Source organism: Lepisosteus platostomus, chromosome 23 (genome assembly GCF_059453375.1).
Source record: "Lepisosteus platostomus isolate fLepPlt1 chromosome 23, fLepPlt1.hap1, whole genome shotgun sequence".
NCBI lineage: Eukaryota > Metazoa > Chordata > Actinopteri > Semionotiformes > Lepisosteidae > Lepisosteus > Lepisosteus platostomus.
In genome coordinates, this window is record NC_142633.1 from 15,003,195 (window position 1) to 15,019,801 (window position 16,607).

General features: G+C 41.2%; 2 protein-coding genes across 4 annotated transcripts; both read right to left on the minus strand.

Annotated features, from left to right (window-relative positions):
• Positions 1-1,429: 1,429 nt before the first annotated feature.
• Positions 1,430-5,368, minus strand: LOC148642142 (transmembrane protein 26-like). Its single transcript, XM_088617071.1, has 3 exons — positions 5,169-5,368; positions 3,839-3,965; positions 1,430-2,416 (listed from the first exon to the last, which is right to left on the minus strand). Exons 1-3 carry the CDS (start codon positions 5,366-5,368, stop codon positions 1,871-1,873), a joined length of 873 nt encoding a protein of 290 aa, XP_088473197.1. The 3' UTR covers positions 1,430-1,870.
• Positions 5,369-9,528: 4,160 nt separating this feature from the next.
• On the minus strand, positions 9,529-16,501 carry LOC148642143 (transmembrane protein 26-like). Of its 3 annotated transcripts, none has more exons than XM_088616856.1 (4): positions 15,359-16,501; positions 13,195-13,416; positions 12,059-12,137; positions 9,529-11,060 (listed from the first exon to the last, which is right to left on the minus strand). In XM_088616856.1, the coding sequence occupies exons 2-4, from the start codon at positions 13,386-13,388 to the stop codon at positions 10,434-10,436; spliced, it is 900 nt and encodes a 299-aa protein (XP_088472982.1). In that variant the 5' UTR covers positions 13,389-13,416; positions 15,359-16,501; the 3' UTR covers positions 9,529-10,433. The 3 variants fall into 3 exon arrangements, with proteins under 3 accessions (XP_088472982.1, XP_088472980.1, XP_088472979.1); XM_088616854.1 differs by having other exon boundaries at positions 12,059-12,173; XM_088616853.1 differs by having other exon boundaries at positions 12,059-12,203.
• Positions 16,502-16,607: the final 106 nt, after the last annotated feature.

Sequence of the window (16,607 nt, forward strand, 5' to 3'; positions counted from 1 at the left end):
CTGGGTAACCCAGGAGAATGTTGCCTCTTGCTGAATTTAGCTGGACAATAAGAACGGATTTCAAACTGACTCCTCCAAAAGAGAAGAAATATCAGTTAAATATGCATCTGGGGGCTTGGAGAGGCGAAAGAGTTAAAGGTCGATATGGACCAGTAATACGCCAGCAGAAAGGAACAGTACATGGGCAAGGGAACGCTGCAGCTGCAGCTGCCTAAGCTCGAGCTGCACTGCGTAGGAAGGACTGGGGAGAGGGGAGAGAAGAAACAACACAGGCTGGGGTCCTGGAGGGGGTGGGTTGGATAAAGGAAAGCGAAAGGGAGGGAAAGGAGAACAAAGTGGTAGAGGCTAGAGATAGAGAGAGAGAAGAGGGGCAGGACCGTTGTGGTGACACCACTGCGGCTGCTCAGAGTTTCTGGAAGACGTGCTGACATCAGAAGACCTGAAAGAAGAATGCAGATGCCATGGTGGGCACAGAGCTGCTTGTTTTCGGGGAAGCGTTGAGGCTGGAGAGCCAAGAGCTGTTCCAGTCAAGTTCCTCCACCGCCGGGTGCCACTGAAGAATAATGGAAAACTATGTGTACAGATGTACAAGTCCCTTCAGTCTCTTGTCAGCCTTTGTTGGTGGTGTTTGGGAGAGACTGGTTGGTGTTAATTTCACGAATCAGTGAATCCATGCTTGAGGATGCAGTTCAACAGGGAAACCAAAGACCATCTGGATGATGATGCAAACACAGTCACAGAGCCACCTGAACACTCCTCCCTCTCTGCACTGCAGGAGCAGAGGTCAGGAGAGAGATGACTGTTGCACGACTGTTGATTATTGGAATGGAGTCTCCTTGTGTGTCTGGATAGTCTGAGAATCTGATTTTCTATACATCCCTTATTGAAGAGGCCTGCATACAAAATCAGCCCACTATTGTAGAGCATATCCGGGACCTGCAAAGACGACTAAGCATACTCAGGAGGGTTACTCAGATCAATCTCCGCTGGACCCAGAAGCAACAGCAATGGCTATACAATAAACATGTTTATATCAGGAGACAATGTACTGGTTTTGCTCCAACATTAGCCTCTAAATTTTTGGCAATTTACAGTATATCCCCAAACGTATTACAAGTGGAACCCAAGTTTGAGTGTCTTGAATGAGCCAGACTAATTTGTAACATCGTTATTGCCCAAACAACTCCCTTGACAACACACTGCCACCCCATTACTAATGTCTATACAAGAAAGTATTTTTTCCTCTTAGAGAAATCTGTGTGGTTACTGACAAAACATGAGTGTAATTTGCTGTTGTTGCTAATGTATTGTCAGTGATGCCAGAGAAGCACTTCACCTAATGATGAAGTTCCAGTAATAAAGGTTCTGTAAACTGACCACAAACCACCACTGACCAAGGGACTTACAGACAGAGAAAACACACAACATCTTGAAATAAATCATTTATATAAGTTTTCTGTTAAGACCTGAAGTACATGAAGAGGTCTATAACATTTTGAGTTTTGAGATATAGTATATCCTTTGCCTGAATAGTCGAATAATATATATAAAAAAAAACGTATAGGACACCCTTACTGTTCCTGAGCTAATTGAAAGAGATAAATAACAGTGTACCTTTAAAAAGATAGATGGAGTGCCGTGCATTTTACACATGAAATAAAAAAGTCCACTGTCCTATAAGCATGATCATTTCTGTAACTAAGAAAAAGAAAATAGAAAGAAGCTGTTGACCATTAATGACGTCCTCTTTAAGGGCTTGGCTGAGGTAGCAGCTCCAGAATGCCTCTGGTAGTCCAAGGGAGGGGTTGACGTTCCCAATCCGAGATTATGGATGTTCAAACCTTGGGATTGCTGTGTAATGCTTTCTTTCTCAGACTGCTGTGCTTCTATTCTGTCGCAGCACTCCTTTCCCACAAACAATCACAAGGATAGTGTAGACATCAATGAGGATCATTACTATGTTCTTGCAGGTGAAGTAGATTATTTTGTCGTCGTATACCCCCAGCTTAGTTATCAGGTAAAGTCGGTAGACGAGGAAAGGCGCATCCTGCATGACCACATTGATCAGCAAACCTAAGATCTTGTTGCAGCCCTCTTCCACCGAGTGGTCTCGGACTGTCTCAAGCAAACGTTTTGGGGCTGGATGGGTTGCTGGAAGTTGGATTTTTGTTATGACTAGGGGGAACTGCATGAGGGCCAGGCTAAAGAGGCTAAGCCCGATTACAAGTAGCTTGTAGTGGGACCGCACTTCCTTGTCCTTGAAGACCTCAGATAATTCCAGAATGTCAGCCCCCAGACTCAGGAAATTTGTGAGGATATTAGACAGGTCATCCCGGGACATTTCACCTTTCGGCATGATCCAGCGTCCCAGAACCAGAACGAATGGTAAGGTCTGTCGCAGGTGCAGAATCTGCTCCTGTTTTATTCAAGCACATTGGTCACAATTAAAACCATCCCTCATCTCACATCTCAGAAAACAATACATTTCAGCATTCAGAGAACAGAAAATCAGACAGTACCTTTCCTTGTTTTTTAAGTTTGTCAGACGATATGAGGTGTTATACCTTGAATATTAACTACCGTGGCTGCTGTAAATGGCAAAACTGTGATTCACTGTGTATTAATGTATTGCCATAAGGGTGTCACGATCGGCATCCCTCCTCTTAAAGGGTGCTCTGATAATTTCGTATTTTAGTTGATTATGTGCACCTGCCTCTTGTATTGTCCCACTATTTAAGCCTGACGCTCTCACTATTCCGGTCTCAACACTGGGAGATGGACACCTACCAGCAGGTCCAGGAGAGACCCGACGACATAGGCTTTATCACGGCAACCTGACCGTCTGAGTCCGGGGCTCCGAGCACCTGGCCTCGTTATCCTACTTTTTTTCCTTGCCCTTGTTCCGGATTTTAACTGTTTTGTTTCTTCTTGGTTGGAACCCCCTGGTTTTGGACTTTGGACTGCGCCCCGGATTCCCCCTTTTGGACTGCCTGAACTTGTTTGCCATCGCCACGCCCCCAGAGCACCGGATCACTGTAGTCACACCCCCCTGTCTGTCAACCCGTTCTGATCCTCTTCGTCTCCTCCCCTGATGTCCTTCTTCACTTACTTCTGGATTATACCATCTGCATAGGGTCCTGAACTAAAACTTCGCGGGAGCCTGGACCAGCTCCCGTTACAAAGGGGCCTGCTGGGAAATGGTCAGTGTACTGTATTGCTCCACGATCTGGAAGGGAGTGAGGAAACGCTAGGAAAAAGTCATGCAGGAGAGGGTATGGAGACAGGGGGCGTGTCCAAGGGGTGCAGGTGTCCAGGGAGAGTGAATTCCGGGGCGAACAATCCATAAGAAAATCCAAACGGGTAATCCAAGACAGAAGGTAAAGTCCAAGGCCAGGGGATCCATCCAGGGAATAAAACCATAAACCGTGTTGAGAACGGCGGGGCGGGGAATCAGGAACAGAAGGTTAAAACCATAACGGAGCCAGACGCAGCAGGACCCCGGGCTCTCACGAAGCGGAATTCAATGAGGACTGACGTCTTTCTGGCTTTTAAGGTGGAATGGAAATAAGAAACAGGTGCAGGTAATGGGGCAGAAGAAGGAAGGGCTTGAGCGCCCTTAAGAGGAGGAGTAGCGATGGTGACAGAGAGATCTCAATCTAGGGAAGAAAGGGGGGACTATACCATGGCCTGATAAACAGTACCTCTAGATAGACATGAACCAATGACTAATTAATTAATCATCACAAGTTCTACATACGTTCCAAATGTAATTGTAAAGGACCCTTTCTCTGACAGGACAGTATAAAATATGACATATGACATGACTTTTGATACCTACGTGTTTTTCTTTGCCATACATCTCTGTTGTTGTGTTGGATGATGAGTATGACTTCAGCGTCTGCAGCTCCAGTATCCAAATTGAAGGAATGACAGTACACAGGTATAAGAACACCATTGGAGAGAACCTAGAGACAGATTCAGACACATCAGTACCATACAAAAGATGTTCTAGAGTAAGTCTACTTTAATTTATGATCTTTGCCTCATAAATTTGTTTGTGCAAATCCACGTTTTAGGATCAGAACATTATTAAAGGAGTGCCCTGACTTCATAAGAAGAAATCATGCAAGAGTTGTAAAGATTGAACGAAATCTTGGCCTCAGACCATAATCTCTGCTCATGCTGAATGTTATTGCAGCACTTTACTGATTACAGTACATACAGTATGCAAATTCCAGGAGAAGACCTTCAAAACAATGTTACACTGTGCCATGTCACTGAAGAGAAGTCTCATCGTCAAACAGTAATCATGCTTTCTTTATAAAGGTTCTCTTGCTTGTTACTGGTAGGCTATGTATGCTCTACTCCAAAGTAATTTAAGTTTTTGGTGCAAATTCTAATAATGATGAAACGAGCCAACTAATATACTGTAAAGTGATAGCATGCTTAACAATGGGGCATTAGCTCGCCCAGATGAGGATAAGCTAGTGAACCAGGGAGCTGCTGCAAGCGTGAAGCTGGAAAAGAGGGAGGGGTGATAGAATCGATGTGTGCAGTGTTGTGAACAGCCAGTTACTTAGAAGAGCGGAGGTGTGAGATTTAGAGTTTACATCCTCCCGAATTTCTGTTAAATCAGAGCATTTTGTATGGTGTATGTCCTGATGAAGGCTTATGACAAGCATTTAATTTTGGAGCAGAGAGTGTGCTCCCAGTTGATTTCGCCACTTTTACCAAATATTTGTGGACAGCTCCTCAATAACTTTTGTGTGTTCTCTTTCTCGTTTCGTGTAGACAGCTTACACTGTCACAATGACAAAAATGAATGTGTGTCAATGCCTTGCTTTAAAAACTCATGTACAGAATTGCAGTTCACACGTTAACATAGAGAAATTGCACTTTAAGGGTAAAAACATGGGACAATCATCAAAGTAGCTACATCACCTTTAATATAAGGTGTTTCTCTAGTGTTCTGTTTTTATTTAAAATGTATCAAGCACACAAAATTCATGTACAAATGGAAACGGTATGGATGTTTAAAAAGCTACATATGTGGTTTGTACAAAGTTTTCCAGAGGATTTGGAAATGCAACAAATGAAGTGCAAACTTATTCTTTGGAAAGAGCAAGAGAGTAAGGAATAAAAAAGAAGCAGACATTTAAAATCATTACCATTTCCACCATCCGTGGGTTGTAAACTTCCAAGTCACTATCATCTCTACCACCAGGAATAAAACGCCGAGCAGCAGTACCCAATAAAAAGGGTCTCTTTTCACTGAGACCACGCACCACACCAGCATCCCCCCATGGACAGCAAATAAAGTGCGACTCAGGATGTCCAGAAAGGTTGTCCAGTTGGTCTGTCCACACATCGTTGCAGATGTTCCAGAAGATAGGTCCTGTTTTCTAAACAGTAAGAACTTTGTTATTTTCTACAGCATAGTATATTTAGTTCAAAGTGTCTCATACCCACACCCAGGTCACAGGCAGCAGATGGGCATGTAGGATCCAAGCACACGCTTGTGATGTGACCTTTTACCTCTGACCCAAACCCGCACTGGCGTTGGATGCACACAAAATAGTGACATCACATTCTTATTCCCTTGAGTCATTCAGGGCCTGCCCCGCAGCCAGTGCATGAAGCTAAACTTTCTTATCTGTTAGTTTACAAGTCTATGTTCTCTGTTTACAGAACACCACCAATGTCACAATTATGAAGCAAAGCTTCCAAATTGAAAGTAGTAGGTGAAATGTTAATGGTGGCACGAAGCGTGCCTCAGTATACTGCTATGTATAACAATTGACGTTATATATTTAAGAAGATCCTCAGCAAAAGTACATTTCAGCGATATGAAACCACAGCAATGGTACAGTATGTTAAAATCATATAAAAGGTAAAAAATATACAGTAGTTCTGTAATAGATTTGTTATGTTAAACATCTGCATCTCATCTTACCATTTTTTATATATAGAAACGGAAATTCATATCTGCACATAATGAAATGTATATAATAATTTGTAGACATGTTTTAGGATTATCAAAGTAAAGAGAACTGACTCCAAGCATTTCTTAATACAGAGGCCCACAAGTCCAGCGTTTGAATATCACAGTCCTGTAAGTTTTTACCAGCGACTGAGAGAGGTTATTGCCAGGTTATAGAGACGGTTACGGAAAGCTAGGGTTACGGCTCGTGTGGAAATCCCCTGGCCACGCTACCCAATAAAAGGGAGCTCTTCCTCAAACACATATTATGATTACGACACACTCCTTCTTCTAGGAAATCAAAAGTGAAACTTTTTGAAGTTGGCACTGCAGTGTCAGTATACACGAATATATGGTTTCTCACATAGTTTCAAGCAGAGGTACGAGCGGGGATGATTCAAAATGATTCTAATACTGATGTGTAGTTGCATGTATATGAGTAATAATAAAGTAATTAACATGGATCATCTAAGAGTCAAAAGTTAAACTAATACCAGTAATCATTCATGGTAATTTCAGTATAACTGATTAGAATAAAATGACTAGAAGTATGTGACTGTCCAAAGTATTTGTTTTGTATACATGTATTTGTTATCATTCATTCCAGCTACTCATTATGGTGTCTAAACTGCAGCCTTTTGTAGCATTACTTATAATTGATGAAAACTTAATCTGTTAGGATACGCCGTGCTAGAAGTATAATTTGAATATACTTGAACATCCAAGTCATTCAGTTCTGCTTTTAAGCTTTCATTATGTTTCATTTGCAGAAAGCACAGTGCTGCAAGGAGAAAGAAAGCAAACTGGAATTCGGTGACTTGGATCATGACTCTTGGCCCTTCTCTGTTGTGTTCAGAACTTTCTAGCCCATTTTTTTACACCATTTCATGAAAGAGCAAAAGCACAGCCACATGTCTTTTTGCCCTATTCAAAGATAACTATAGCAATACAAATAATAAAGATGGCATATCAATGAGTCCACGGTTTAAATAATAGTGATCTACAAAGATCGACTTACAAGGTGTTGTCCTGTGGAGTAGTATCTCTGTTCTGCAGACCGCTGGCAGGATAGGCACTTTTACAACCTCACAGTCAAGAGCGATTCTTCTGTGCACCTCAACACCGACAGACATCAGTGGGCAAGTGCTTGTCAAGACAAGTGCAGGCCTTCTTGTCCACCCACAAATCTGTGTTCCTCTCCACCCAGCTCGCTTCAAAGAGCTCCAACAGCAGCTTGCATGTTTATTTCCCCTTTTCCTTTGTGGTTGCAAGGCGTGGTTTACACTTCATTTTTCTTTCAATTATTTTTTTTTTCTGAGTGGAAGAAATGAATAGGCACTGGTAAGTCTTTCATTTCATTTAGTCTTTTATTCTGCCCTTAACATCCTTCCGCTGCCTGGGTGCGTGTAAGCAGAATCTTTTGTTCAATGCCATTCTGAGGAAGTGAATTTACAAATTGTGCCTTTTTATGAAAAGGTCGGGCTCTCACTGTTTGTGGAGAAGCCAAGGACAGCAGAGTGAAGCTGGTCAGCTTTATTGTGGCACTGGGAGCCCACAGTCCCACTATACAGTATGTCATGTAAAAAGTGTTCTCAACAAAATTAAGAATTATTATAGGGCTTTATAAGGAGATCCTCGCAGGGGTGTGTGCAGAGTTATTTAGTTCGGATGGGAAGAATTGAGATACAAATACATTATTCTGCGCAGTTGCATGCAAACAGTTGGAGTTCGTGTAAAAGCAATTCAGGGAGGTTCAACTGCAGAAAAACAAAAGGCTTCCTCTTCAAGGCCACCCTCACTCCTCCAGGAGCTCTGCTTCTGCCCAGAGCATTCCAAATGTTGTTGCTTGGCAACGAGATAGTGGCCCACTTCTTCAGCCCATATCTCACCGGCACACCATGAAGTGTCTCACTCACAGACCCGTCTCCTGATCACAAGCCTGTCTCTCCCTCCTACCTCCCCAGACCTGTCTCTCTCTGAGCCTTGTCTTTCTCTATGAGCCCCACAAACCTTCACTGCCATTATGTTCTTTGAGACTATGCTCATTCTCTTGAACATTAGCATGTTGTTTTTATCTTTACCACGTCTTTCACATCTTTAAATGTCTTATTTGTGAACTCATGACCTGAAGAATCCAACTCCACTGTGCCCAGTTCTTTACTTCAGACTGACAAATGTTGTTGTGAAATCAGTATTTCATTGTTCTAATTTAGTAAGTGTGAATTTGAAAGCATATTCTTTCTAATCAGCAAAAAGTTGATGTACTTAATGGGGTAGCTGTGTCAGGGTACATTACTACAGATACAGATCTGCCAGCCTGTATAAGATTGATAAGACAACTGACTTCAGATACAGTACCTTTGGTACACTACACCATAGGCGTAAGTTACAGTTGGCAACTGTAGTCAGTAGAATAACATCTATCCAATTTTCCAGCAACTCTCTGGCTGTGTATGACTTAACTGGTGTGTTGTGATGATGTAAGGTAATCTCTGTTGCTATTGGCTGTGGTGACACCAGAACTAGGGCTGCGAAACCAGACAGTCAGTACCATCGGAATATGTCATGCATGAAGAATGGTAAACCAAAAGTGCAGCATGAATGCAGTTAGTGTTGCAACTGTTTAAAAGACAGGAAGCTCACTTGCGGAGTAATATCACAGCTTAGTCGCGCTAATAACTAATAACTAATAGCTTGTTCTTTACACGCCCCCCTGCCTATCATGCTGAGCATAATCTCTGTCATTTGAGATTATACAGCATTTTTGTATGATCTGGTTTCAAAATTAGTAAAAGAAAAAAAAAGGAGAAATGTGATAGTGCAAGAAAAAAGGAGAAATATGATAGTTAATCATCCACACTATTGTTTTCTTTTGCTTCCGTGATGGAAAATTACCAATTTGTTTTCCTTTACAAGTACTCCAGCACCGCTGTGATGTGTCAACCCTGCTACTGGGCTTGTTTCAAATCTGTATTTTACATGAGAAGACAAGAAAGGTTTCACATGAGCGGAGACCCATCTTGTTCGCTTGGTCTCTAGCAGCTGAGTGATCTGAGGATCTCATCCAATCATTTCTTGAAAGATCCAATGGAATCAATTTCAATAACATGGCTGTTCAGCTTGTTAGAGAAACCCACACCCCTGTGAAAGAAGCGCTTATTCTTCTGTTCTTGGTCCTACATGTGTCACCTTCCAGTTTTCATGTGTGCCCCAAGACCATTGATATGTCTGTTTTGAATAGCTGAAGTCTCCTTTCAGTCTGTCTGTGTACACTGTTTGAACCAAGAATTAATCTAGTGGCTCACCTTTAAATACCCTCTAGGGCAGAAGTATCATTGTTGTAACATGGTGACCATGGTGACTGTGTAAATATAAAAAGAGCACCAAAGTGATTTGTTAAATGACTGCCCTTTTTGTTCACGGAGATCCATTCAGGGGTAATACCGAACTCAGTAGAAGAGAACAGTGCCCCAGTGCAAAAGGTGTGAGATAAAAGTGTTCTAATCCAACTGACCAAATCCCCTATGAAGTTCAGGGGGTTTCAAGGGAACAGATAAAAACAAGCATTTATTGTACATACAGGTATGTAAAAAATACAAATAGAAAATACAAAAAAGAACACATTTCAGCCCAAAAAAGTCTTCCATTCTGGGTCCAGTCCTGGCTTTCATCACCTGTCTGTCTGGCAGGTGACTGGTTTCCTCAGGTTTTGTTAAGCGCTCCAGTGTCCTCCACAGTCCCATGCAGGTTAGTGTGGCTGGCTATTCTGAGTGATCTCACAGGGTCTCATCCCTATGAGAATGGTTACTGACTTCAGCTCATATCTGCTCCACTCTGTGAATGGACTGGGCTTGATGTCCCACTCAAGAGCCCCCGATTTCTAACAAGAAGCTTTGCTCTTACTTGCTCAGTTAGAGAATAACCCTTGGTGACTGTGTCTCAGCGTGCTAGCAATATATTACAACATGTACTTGCACAACACAGTATCAGACTAAGATAATGCCAGGTTAACGTAAAAAGCCATAACCAGAACAGATTGCATTCTCAATGAGCATATTAACAATTAACAATAAGAATTCAAATGTTGCATTCAGTTTTTCTTTGCAATTGTACAGTGAACACCCATCTCCCACTCTCCAGCGGTCATGTCTAAAAATCCCAACCTATATAATAATAATAATAATTGCTTACTCTTATATAGTGCTTTTCTGGACACTCCAATCAAAGCGCTTTACAGGTAACGGGGACTCCCCTCCACCACCACCAATATGTAGCCCCCACCTGGATGATGCGACGGCAGCCATAGTGCGCCAGGACGCTCACCACACATCAGCTATTAATGGGGAGGAGAGCAGAGTAATGAAGCCAATTCATAGAGGTGGATTATTAGGAGGCCATGATTGGCAACGGCCAATGAGAAATTTGGCCAGGACACCAGGGTTACACCTGTGTTCTATTTTTGATGCTCTGGATCCCAGTTCTCTGCCTCCGGGTCATGACGTGCCTCCCTGCTTGAAGATGTGGAGTGAAAAACTGAGACGCCCACAGAGATCTTACTGCACTGGACTACAATGATGCGGTAGATTTCTATGAGGACGATGAGGATGTTCTTGCAGGTGAAGAAGATCATGGACTGGTTGAGCACGCCCTCCTGGACGATCAGGTATAGCCGGTAGATGAGAAAGGGGCCGTCCTGCATCCCTACCGTGACCAGCAAACTCCAGACCTCACTGGAACAGCAACTGCCCACCGCCTCATCTGGCCTGGAGTCTGGGTCTTCAAGATGACACTGGGAAGGGCTGGTTTGGGTTAGGACCAAGGGAAACTGCATGAGGGCCCAGGTGAAGAGACTGAGCCCTGTGACAAGAATGCTGAGGTTGTTCTCCACCTCTTTCTCCTTGAAGATTTCAAATATGTCCAGGATGTCAGCTCCCAGCCCTACGTAGACCATGAGGAGCTGGGAGAGCTGATCCCGGGACAAGTCTCCCTTCGGCATGAGCCAGCGGCCAAGAACCAACACGATCAGCATGGTCTGCTCCAGCCCCAGCACCCAATTCTGTGGCTCTAGCTGTGACAGCTCCTGTGTCATTCAAAACATGGGACACATTGAAAAACACCCCTCATTTCAAAGCTGGGCTGGATCCTTTTCCAGGTTTATTTTTTTAAATACAGGAAATGCAAAAAACTTAACTTTCATTGTCTGTTATATTGTTTCACTCTCATCTGGTACCTGTTAATTGCATTCTCAGTATGGCCAGTGGTTATCTGTTTAAGGGGATGACTTTCAATTAATTCTTTTTTTTTTCTATAAATAGTTCACAATAAATTACCCTGATCTTAGATTGTAAATTATTGTCTCTCTATTCCATTCTGTTCTAATGAATTGGAACATTTATTAAACAGTAGTTAATTATCAGATAATTATTGACTCAGAGACCGGATGGTTCATGCGTTTTGAGCATGGCATTGATACTGCCAGGAATGCCAATGAGGAAAAGCATTTAATAGCCCATCACATTACATGTCTCCCTTTCACTTATGACCTGTAATGAGCCTGCACACACAGTGCACACATCAGTACTTTCCAGCAGGGATATTAGCTTCGAACTGCAAATTATACATGGATGTCAAACATGATAAGCTAGATTGGTCATTTAACAGGTTGTTATAAAGATGGTTACAGGATATGTGCTTTAATACGCTAAGATCTGAGCATTTGAATGAACAGGCTTTGAAAAGGTCAGGGCTATTCATCACATCCAAAAAGTGTGTAGGAATTAGTGGGATGGGGAGGGGCAGATTGCAAGTCAGTTATGCAAGGAAGATTAAAATAAAAGGAACCAGATATCCAGGTTAGAAGGGGAAAGTCTTACTTTATTTCTATAGTATATTCTGTAACAGCCACTTAACCTTTATATTTTATATCACCCAGGTAATTTGTATATTCTACATGACATTATTATTTACAACTAATGTAGCTTATATTACTTGTTGGCATGATTGAGGTAAGGAGAATTTTGTTAAAGAGGACTGTATAAAAGATGGCGCGTGGCCTACATGTATGCTTCTCATACCCACCAGTGGTATTGGTATGCTGGCAGGCAGGTATGGATCACTCCCAAGAGAGGTGTTGACTGACATCCTGGACTGCATCAGGCTGAGTTCAAGATACCATATGGAAGGAATGGCAGTGCTTAGGTACAAAAACACCATTGGTGAGAACCTAAAGACAGACACAGGTCAGTTCTTAGCTCCATTGAATGCAGCATGTTCTAGATTTTAAAAAAATAAGTGTTTTCATTCAGTATGCAAATCCCTCTTAAAAGAATTGAATTCTTTAAAAAGGAACGCCAAAGCGATGGAAGAGGCCCGAGGTGATTGTGCTCCTTCTACTCAGCTGTGTAGGAGTGAACTTGATGGAGAATTATTCATCAATGTAAAGGAATACAGACCTGTTCTAATATCACATGGCATCCACTTATCAGAGGCTTATTGTGGGGTAACTCTTTTGCAGGCTGTGTGTTAACGCAGTGCTTCATGCATATGGATATTCTTGGAGAGTCTGTCCAAAATAGCTTTTGGTTGTCCTAAAGGCAGCAATCCTCTGACAGCCAAAACATGTTGAAGTGTTTAAACAGTTACTACAGACTATAATGGTGCTGTCGCTTGTAGCTGGTAAGCAGCTTATCTTGTCATGCTAGCGGGGAAAAGGCTTGAGCATGGTAATGATGCATTTCCTTTAACTGATATACAATATTCCACAAAGGAATTGTGCATGTGCACAAAAAGCATTAATAAAAATAACAATATAATCAGCAGCTTGCTACAATCACTGAGGTAGCTCACTGATACTAACCTGAAGTGTTAATGATAGGTCGTTTTTTGCTTTTTGTGTTTTTATTTTTTATAAAAGTAGTTTGGGATTAAGAAAACCATTACTACACATCTGATTATGATGAAAAGGTTTCTGTATGTGTTTACAGTTTTTGGTATTAAATTCACCACTGAAACGTCTTCTGAACCACGTCCTGTACTGTAAACCCCAAGATCTTGCTGCAGAGCTGTTTTTCCTGTTACTTATTGGGAATGCTTTCATGTCACTTCAGATTGTTACAGCTCAAAATGTGCCCTCCGCCTTCTTCGCTCTAGTCTCCTCCCTCGTGAGACGAAGGCTTGCAGTAAGTGTCAGTGCAGATGCACACGGAAGCCTTTACCATTTCCACTCCCCGCTCCTTGTGAACTTCAATGTGACCCCCATCTCTACACCCAGGAGAGCGACGCCCAACAGCAGGAGCCAGTAGACAGGATCCCCTTTGACCGTGACCACGCGCCACACTGTCAGAACGCCATGCACAGCGAACAGCAAGCGGCTCAGTGTGGCCAGCAGGACGTTCAGGAACTTGCACATCTCTGCCGAGGTCCCAAGGCCGCGTCTCCTGTAGAGTGACGTGTTTTTCATTATATCCATAGTATCTCATAGCACTTCAGTCATCGCTACAGACGTCTGGACTTTCATAGCTCAGGCCTAAACAACCCATACTCAGTGGCGGAGATTCTGTACTCTTATGACCCATTTAATATCAACAATTGATTGCAGTTATGTAGCACCCTAAAGGATCTCAGAGCACTTTTTGTACAGGTGGGGACCCACAACATCCACCACTGAAGTACAGCCCCACCAAGGCGATTTATAGCAACTATTATGAATAGGCAACCCCACAACACAGCAATGGAGAAGTGAGGAATTGCTTCACCTAATGAATCAAGGGTGAATTTTAGTTTGGCCAGCAAATATTGTTTGTTAAGCTTGCTGGCACGATGTTTTAATGACTTTCAAAATTTGAAATCGAGAATTTAAGACACAGAAAACACAAAACATGTATTAAGAGAGGTTACGGGGAGAGGACACCAATCTTGTATTTAACATTCTTTAATTCACATTGATCAGTACCTTCAAAGCCACGATCACAACAACCCATGGAGAACATTCTATAACCATCTAATATGAAGTGTTGTAGTAGCTAATCAATTAGATGATCAATCACATTTAACAATCAAACCACATTAACTGAATGAGACAAGGTGAGCCTCATCAATTACATCAGACATATCAGAATTAACTGGTAATGGAAAACAAAATGGTTTTCAGTAGTTTGGCTAATGTAATTAATTGTAATTGATGCAAACAAAATGACACGTCTATTGAAATATATTTAATGTTTCAGTGTTGGACATTAACTCACTGAAGTAAATACTCCCTTAAGTAATGTCCATCCTGGCCATAAGGTGACAAAACCCCCTTCTCTTGCGAGGAATATATCAGGGTCCTGCAGCAAGAGTGAAGATGGGGTGGAGGGAGGGGGACTGGAAGGGGCTTAGCAGCAAAAATATTTATACAGAAGAGAGGGAAAGTGCAAGATTTACAATTTCATCTGCTCCTGAACTTCTGTTTTACAACTCCATAAAAAGGCAAGATAGGTTTCAAAATGAAGAAGGAAAAACACAGAGTGTAATAGAATAGTAAACAATTCAAAGAACTCTAAAAGAACAGAATAATGCAAAACGTCTAGGATATGGCCAACCGGTCAACACAGGCATTTGTTCACTTGCCTAAAACTTTAAGCTGTTTGACCAAATAACAGTTTCATTTTTATCTGGAAAGAAAACAATGCTTTAGATAAAAATTACATAATTTAGGAAGTGTAAAGAAACAAGAACACGAATGTGATTTCTTAGTTTGGAGAAGAGAACTTGTTAATTATGATCCAACACGATGGATGATGGAATAAGATGGATCTGTGTGTGTTATCAACTTTTTATTTCATTGTAGTTTAAAGTCTGATCCCACTACCATGAACGAAACAGCCAAAAACTGCTTTTCAAGAATATTTACGCTGTAGTGAAAATTCAAATCCAATATTCTGATATACAAGTTTCAAAGCATAGAAATGCAACACTGTGTGCAGTTTGTAAGAACATAGCCATAATTGGGTGTCAATAACAATTCCTTTACCCTATAATTGTCAGATTGAATGTATCTTTATTAACTTAAAAGTGAACTCTAGATATTCTATACACCCCATTCCTTTAGTTTTTACATGTTTTGTTCTTGAAACAAATATTTAATATGCTAAAATCAAGCTTTTTTCTACATTGCTTCAGGGTTTAATTGAAGGAGACTTGTGCTTTAAAGAAATCTCATTTTTTTATCTTGATACCTTATTATAATGCTTTGTTGTGGTTGCATGTGTAATAGGATTCGCAAAAGAACTTCATCATTTGAAACGCATGACACTGTTTTCTAGCCTTATAAAAATAAAGACCCTTTACTCTCACATACTGTAAAAGCAGTGCCCCACAGATTGTAAATTCACTTACCAAATGCTTGGATGTTCCCTTCACAACTGCAAGTTGCAGCTCCTTGTTTCCTAATTAGGTTCTTCCCACAGTGATAGATCTGTTCAGTTTCGCCTGCAGAAACTGTTTCGTCCAGCTTTAGTTCATCATTGTAACAAAGACAGCATGCCAACCCCCATTCTTTCAGTGTGATTGCCGAGCTCGCAGCTTTTAAAGATTACTGTTAAGGGGGGGGATGGACAAACTTTAACTGCATGGAAGGGTGTATACACTGTTATAAAGGTTAATGCAAAGTTGAAAAGATATGGTCAGGGATGGACATGATAAACTCCTCAAATCTGGACCTCCTCTGTCTGAAGGAAGTCATGTGAAGTCTCTGTCACTGGGAATGAATGGTTGTAGATAAAGGTTCCTGCTTTGAAATGGTCATCTCATATACCAGCCTTCGTTCTGTCTTTCAAACAGCGGAAAACAAAGTTATCTCAGATGACGAAGAGCAGAAAACAGAGGGACCTTTTTTAAAATATCAGTGTTTTTCCTTAACCCACCCAAGACATGCCCAGTCCCAGCGATGTGCACAAGATAAAACATTAAAGACATCTGAGGTGCACGTAAATGTTTTTACATGCACCTCAGATAAGAAGAAAAAGATTTTATTTCAGGGACATGTATTAACTAAAAAATAAATTAGTTCTGTTATGTTCAGGCCCGTGAACAGCATATAACTTTAGCTTTCATGCAGTATAACAAATTAATCTACACTGACTGCAACCTGGAAGCATATTAATAATTTAATTAATTGCTAATCTACAAATCTGTTTTTGACTTCAGGTTTGATGCTATCATTTACACAACACAGATAATATGAAATTAACAGAAATGTAGGCTTTTATTTAATTTTTGTATGACTAACATCAGAATAATGACAAACATTGTTTTCAACTAGACACAAGTCATCTATTCTTATAATATCAGTTATGCTGTATCCATCATAACACTTGGTTTCACACCATATTATTGGGTGATGTGAGTTATCAAAATAATATCTCATAGGAGTAATGCAATTCATTTCTCACAAAGTATGATATAACTTGCTCACGTATTAAGCTATATTATGAAATAGAAAAGATTCAGTTCAGGGATGACTGAGCAATAGGGCTCAACCTGCATTTGAAACAAGAGTCTTAATAATTTCTAATCATCTCCATTTTATTATAGCAACATTTGTTTTAGTATACTGTAGCAAAGGCATCCTCAAAGAAAAGATCAA